The 5,785-nt window shown below is 58.4% G+C and overlaps 1 protein-coding gene across 1 annotated transcript; it reads right to left on the bottom strand.

The window, feature by feature from the left end:
* Nucleotides 1–286: 286 nt before the first annotated feature.
* On the bottom strand, nt 287–5,509 carry LRRC75B (leucine rich repeat containing 75B). The gene is made up of 4 exons (XM_017889736.1): nt 5,462–5,509; nt 4,497–4,625; nt 2,898–3,013; nt 287–1,064 (listed from the first exon to the last, which is right to left on the bottom strand). Exons 1-4 carry the CDS (start codon nt 5,507–5,509, stop codon nt 539–541), a joined length of 819 nt encoding a protein of 272 aa, XP_017745225.1. The 3' UTR covers nt 287–538.
* Nucleotides 5,510–5,785: the final 276 nt, after the last annotated feature.

Genomic DNA, 5,785 nt, shown 5'->3' with positions numbered 1-5,785 from the left:
GGCTCCCAACCCGCTCCTTCGCAGCTCCCCTTCTCAAGGAGCCCAAGCCCTGCCCAGCTGTGAAGTCCTGCTCCCTGGAGGCCTCCTTTAACTCCCCAGCCCACAGGGATGGACCCAGGACCCCCACATCTTAGACTCCATGGGGGACTTCCCCAAGGAACACCTGGGGGAAGGTCAGTGTGACCTTTGTCCCTCCCTTTTGGATAGACACAGCCACCCTTTCTCCCCACCCCAGCAGCAGGGCTGTTGCTCAGTGACCCTGAGGTCGGTGATTCAGAAAAGCAGAGGCGAGTGTCACTCTTTATTGCGGGGTCCACACTATGGGTGTTGGGGCTCCTCCCACTGAGGGAAGGCTGAGCCTCTAGCCGGAGCTGGCCTGGCCTCCTATGAGTCCATTCTCCTTCTGTCCCCTTAATCTCAGGCTGAGCATTTGCCCTGGATCTCTGGGGCCCTGTGAGTCCTCCTCAACCTTCACGGCCCACTAGAATGTGCTTGAGAGCATCACAAGTCAGTAGCAATGAGCCAGGTGGGTGGTGGGTCACCTGGCGCAGCAGACCTGGGGCTCAGGTCCCAGCCCAGCAGCTGTGGAGTCCCAGGTGGAGGCAAGGGTGGTGGTTCTGGCTGCACTGCCCTCAGACTCAAGGTCCAGGCCCTCGTAGATGGTGGGGAGTGAGGTGAGCTGGCTCAGCCGCCGGCGCAGGCCGACCAGCAGGGGCTGGGGCAGGGAAGCCACATCCACGTTGTTGCCCAGGTCTACCCAGGCCAGTGCAGGGAACTTGGTGGTGTCCTTGATGGCGTCGGTGAGCTTGCGGGCAGCAGCCCGCGTCAGCCGGTTGCCGTTGAGCAGGAGCTGGGTGAGGCGGGGCAGCGCCCACAGGCTGGGCAGTAGCAGGTGCAGCAGCTCATCACTCAGCCCTGTGAAGCTCAGGTCCAGCACCGCCAGCACAGCACCGTGCCTGCTCAGGTAGTGTGTGATGTGCTGCACGTCCTGTACCGACAGCGGGATGCCTGAGAGATCCACAGTTTCCTCTGCCAGTGGAGTCTTCTGGAGGCTGCTCTTGAGGCTATGGGAGGGTGGCAGGAGGGGATGGACTAGGCAACCAGGCACTCCCCCCACTGACCACAGACAGTGACCTGTCAGGAAAAGCCCAAGCCTGTGGTCTGGCAAAGCCAGGTTCAAACTGTCTCTTTCTTTCTTTCTTTTCTTTTTTCTTTTTTTTTTTTTTTTTTTGAGACAGTTTTACTCTTGTTGCCCAGGCTGAAGCGCAATGGCTCGATCTCGGTTCACTGCAACCTCTGCCTCCTGGGTTGAAACGATTCTCCTGCCTCAGCCTCCTGAGTAGCTGGGATTACAGGCATGCACCACCATGCCTGGCTAATTTTGTATTTTTAGTAGAGACGGGGTTTCTCCATGTTTGTCAGGCTGGTCTCGAACTCCTGACCTCAGGTGATCCGACCGCCTCAGCCTCCCAAAGTGGTGGGATTACAGGCGTGAGACACCAAGCCTGGCCCAAACTGTCACTTTCTAAGTGGGTGGCCATGGGCAATCCTCAGAGCCTCTGTTTCCCCTTTAGTGAAAATGGGACGTGGTTGTTGTGAGAATTAAATACACACACAGTAAAGCTCTATCTTCATGAACTATTATTTGAAATCTCACTGTGTGTCCAGCATCTCCACACTTGTTACATTGACATCTCACTTATTTTTCAGATAGGTGAAGTAACTCTTCCATGGCCACACACCACTAGGTGGGGAACCAGGTCCCCAAACTGAGATGCTCTGACTCTTGAACCCACATGTTTTTTTCCCTGTGCCACTTCTGAGGTCGATTCTTTTAGGGTAGGGAGAAATTCTTCTACAAAGGGATGGCTATTAGGCTGTACAGGGCACCAGGGCTAGAGAGGGATAGGCCCAGGGTAGTAGGAGGGGAGGTCCTGGGTGTGCAGGCTGGGGACCTGCCCTGGGGGAGGGCTCCCTGTGTTTTCTCAGAAGGGAAGTTCAGGGACTGAGAAGGACCCCCCCCCCCCCCACCAACCTTCTAGGTCTCTCCCCAGTTATCTGAACAGAGCCAACTAGGTGGACAGGCCTTTTGGGGGACTGACAGCAGTAAGCACACCCTCAGGACCCCCACCTGCCATGGTAGGGAACAACCTTGTACGGTCCAAGCTCAGCATGGCCTGTTAGGCCTAAGGTGGGAGGGCAGACAGGGGAGGTGAAGGGCAGACAGGGGAGGCCTGCTAAGGTAAGCTCCCGGCAGCAGTTCAGGCCCTTGGGCCTGGGTGCCTGTGGCCAGCTCTGGGCTGAGCCTGTGTGTGAAGCTCCATGGATGGAGTCACTCCAGGATGGAGTGTCTAAGAGGGACCCATGGCAGAGGGAGGTATTGGGCAGCCACGGAGGCCTCAGCTTTAGGCAGCCTGACAGTGGCAAAGAATTCCCAACAAGGTACAGGAAAATCAGGGTAGAGTGTGGCCTTAGGCATGCCACTTCTCTGAACCTCAGTTTCCTTCCCTCTAAAATGAGAATCACTATCCAGAATCTGCCTCCCCCACAACCTGTTGGGAAGTCTTGGCTGAAGATGCCTTCTGAGGTCACCTCAGCTGTTGGGTGGAGGGCTGGGGTGTCCAGGTCTTGTAAGAGGCCAGGGATTGAGGGACGTGTGAATGGCAGGAGGCAGGACCATCCCATGGGAAATGGCAAACGGGTCACTCAGAGGGCGCAGCTTGGCTTGGGAAGCATCTGCTGCCACAGGTCAGGATGACTTCCAGGGTAGGGCCCTCATGTGGACCAGGTGAGGGCCTCACCAGGTGGGATTTCAGCACCAGCCTCTTGGTGAGAGTGCAGCCTGAGAAGGGACCTTAGAGCAGCAGTGAGGGGGGCAGTGGCTGGGCTCCCCTTACCAGCTCTGGGTCTTCCTCTGGCGGAGGCTGGACACTTGCTGCTGCTTTGAGTGAGGGGTGAGGTGGTAGATGAGCTGTCGGCAGATCTTCTCCGAGGACTTCCAGCGCTCGTAGTCCTGTGGGAGGGTGGTGTCACCATGGTGAACCTGAGCCCCTCCTGCCCACCTCAGGGCCTTGGGGAGAGGGGCCTGGGCAGCCAAGTGTGTGTGTCAGTACAGCCGTGCACCATGCATCACCAAGCTGCCCACCAGGGCCTCCCCCTCCCACCCCCCAACCCGGCTGTAGCCTGGCACAGAGCCAGGGGAGGCTGCCCTCTGGGAGCTGGACAGGCTGGTCCAGTCCCGCAGTGCCCGGCGGGAGGAAGCCCAGACAATGGGCCCTTGTTCCCTGTCCTCAGGCCCAGGGCCAGCGTCTCAGGCTATCAGCCGGCTGCCTGCCCACCCTCAGCACCCCTCTGGGACTTGCCACGGGGGAGGAGGCCAGACCAGGCCCCTCGAGGGAGCCTGCTCCACTGACGCCAATCCCAGGGAGTAGGAACAAGCCAGGTCAGCATGTTGTTCTTCCTCTCACTCTCCAAGCGAGACTGCCCCGTGGGGTCTGGGTCTGGGCTGACAGGGCTGGGGGATGTAATGTTCTACAGCACCACCGCCTGGCTCTCTTCTTAGTCCTAACTGGGCTCCTGCAGAGGCCCAGCTCAGGGCGGAATCCAGGCTGCACGGCCCACAAAGCTGGCACTGAGCATGCTCCACTGCATCCTTTCTCCAGTCCCTCTGTGAACAGCCCCAGCAGCAGGCGGCACACACAGCAGCTGCAAGCCCTGGCCATTCCTGTGATGGCTGTGGGCTAGGCTCAGAGTCCTAGGGGCTGACTATGCAGAGACCTGGGCATTCAGAGCTGGCAGGGCCCGTAGCGGATACCCTTGTTTTGGTGTGGGACTCACTGTGACTAGGAGTCCGGGGACAGTGGCTGGTCACATGGCAGCCTCATGGCAGGCTCGATGCTCATGGCAGGACATCTGCAGGTGCTGTCAGAGTGGGGTTCTGGGCAGCCGTGGGGTAGAGGCTGCAGGTGGCAAACTCCAGCCCAGCAATGAGGAGGGCCTTGCTTATGACCCCAGCTGTTGTGGGTGGAAGCAGTGAGCACCTGTCCCTAAGGGTGTCTGTACAGGATGCAGACTGGTGGACAGAAGGGGGCTCTAGCCAAGGGCAGCTCTCTTCTGTCCCAGGAACTCAGAGACTGGGAGTTTGGTTCCGTTAGTGGATTTCTCAGAACAGTTTGTGTCCCACAGGGTCCCCATATGACTTGTGCCCAGCTAGTCTCCCCTGCCTGGGTCCCCAGGCCTGGCGCACAGTGCTGCCACACAGAAAACGGGTCTGCCCAGGACTCTGAGGGTCCTGCAAAGCACAGCTCACACTTGCTTTAGCTGGTGGGCAGCCTAATATACTGATGCTGGCAGCAGGTCTCAGACAGGGACTGTGACTTGCCTAAGGCCACACAGCAAGCCACAGAAGGACCTAGCTTCCCAGCCCGCAGCCCTGGGCTCTGCTGGCCCCTGTCCACCACAGTGCCCAGCCCAGGGCCCATGCCTGCCAGCCTCACCTTCTTGGGGCACTGCAGGTCCCGGGCCAGGTTCACAAGCAGGTCATGGGAGATGGGGTCGACCAGGTTGAGGAAGGCCACATCTCTGTAGAGGATGTCAGTAAGGAGGGACCCCTCAAGGCCCAGGTCCTGTGAGTGGTGAAGAGAAAGTTGAGTGAGCCAGTCGGGTCTCCCATCTCCAGGCCCCACCCCAGCCAGCCAGATGCTGGTTATGCCCCTTCCTGTCTCCATCTCCTCCCTAAGGCTGGCTGTATTCTCCCCACAGGCGACCATGGGCCACCTGTCCAGTGGCGGGCGAACCCTTTCATTTTTCCTTATTTATTTTTTGAGACAGGGACTTGCTCTGTCACCCAGGCTAGAGTCCAGTGGTGTGATCTCGGCTCATTGTAACCTCTGCCTCCTCAAGGGATCCTCCCACCTCAGCCTCCTGAGGAGCTGGGGCTACAGACAGGCACTACTACTATGCTTAGCTAATTAAAAAAATTTTTTTGTAGAGATGGGGTCTCACTATGTTGCCCAGGCTGGTCTCAAACTCCTGGGCTCAAGTGATCCTCCCAAAGTGCTGGGATTACAGGTGTGAGCCACTCGGCCTTCGTGGACCCTTTGGATAAGTAGAGGGGAGGGACATGGGAGCCGTCAGGGAAGTGATAAGTGAATTCCAGAACCCTTAGACCAGTTCCCTCGAGGTGAAGTGTTAGGCTATGACACTGCCTTCTCTGGGCTTAGGGCTTATCCGTGGGATTCTTTGGGGTCTCTCCTCTTATGGACGGGGGTCTGCTTTTCTTATGACCACTCAAATTCCCCTGGCCCCAGTATTCCCTTCAGACCCTTTGCCTTCCCACCTATCCCTTGGTTTTCCTGAGCTGCTGCCAGCATCTGTTGGTGGACAGGTCTGGATCCTTCCCTTGGGGGCGGACCTCTCTCTCAGATGTCTCAAAGGCATGCTACCCTGAAGCCGGCCTCACCACCCATGCCCCATGCCCCAGTTCAGTGTAGGGCGCCTCCATGCCCATCTTCCCAGGTACTGGGGCCAGAAGCCCTGGAACCCCCCAACACTCTTCCCTCCTCCTCTCTCCCCCAGCTCACCTAGTCATCCCTTCTCTCTCCCCACCACTCCTGCCAGGATTCAGGCCTCCAGCCCCCTCTCCTACCCATCCCTCACCCCACCACCTGCACAGACCTGCCCTGGCCTTCCTGCCTCACTCCTCCACTTTCTCCTCCTGTCTACTCCCACAGGACTGGTGTGGGGCTGAACACTCTTTCAGAGGGTCTCTCTCTCTCTCTCTCTT

Source organism: Rhinopithecus bieti, unplaced genomic scaffold (genome assembly GCF_001698545.2).
Source record: "Rhinopithecus bieti isolate Rb0 unplaced genomic scaffold, ASM169854v2 scaffold_19723, whole genome shotgun sequence".
Taxonomy (NCBI): Eukaryota; Metazoa; Chordata; class Mammalia; order Primates; family Cercopithecidae; genus Rhinopithecus; species Rhinopithecus bieti.
The sequence above is the reverse complement of the archived record's forward strand: the minus strand, read 5'-3'. Positions and strand labels throughout refer to the sequence as shown.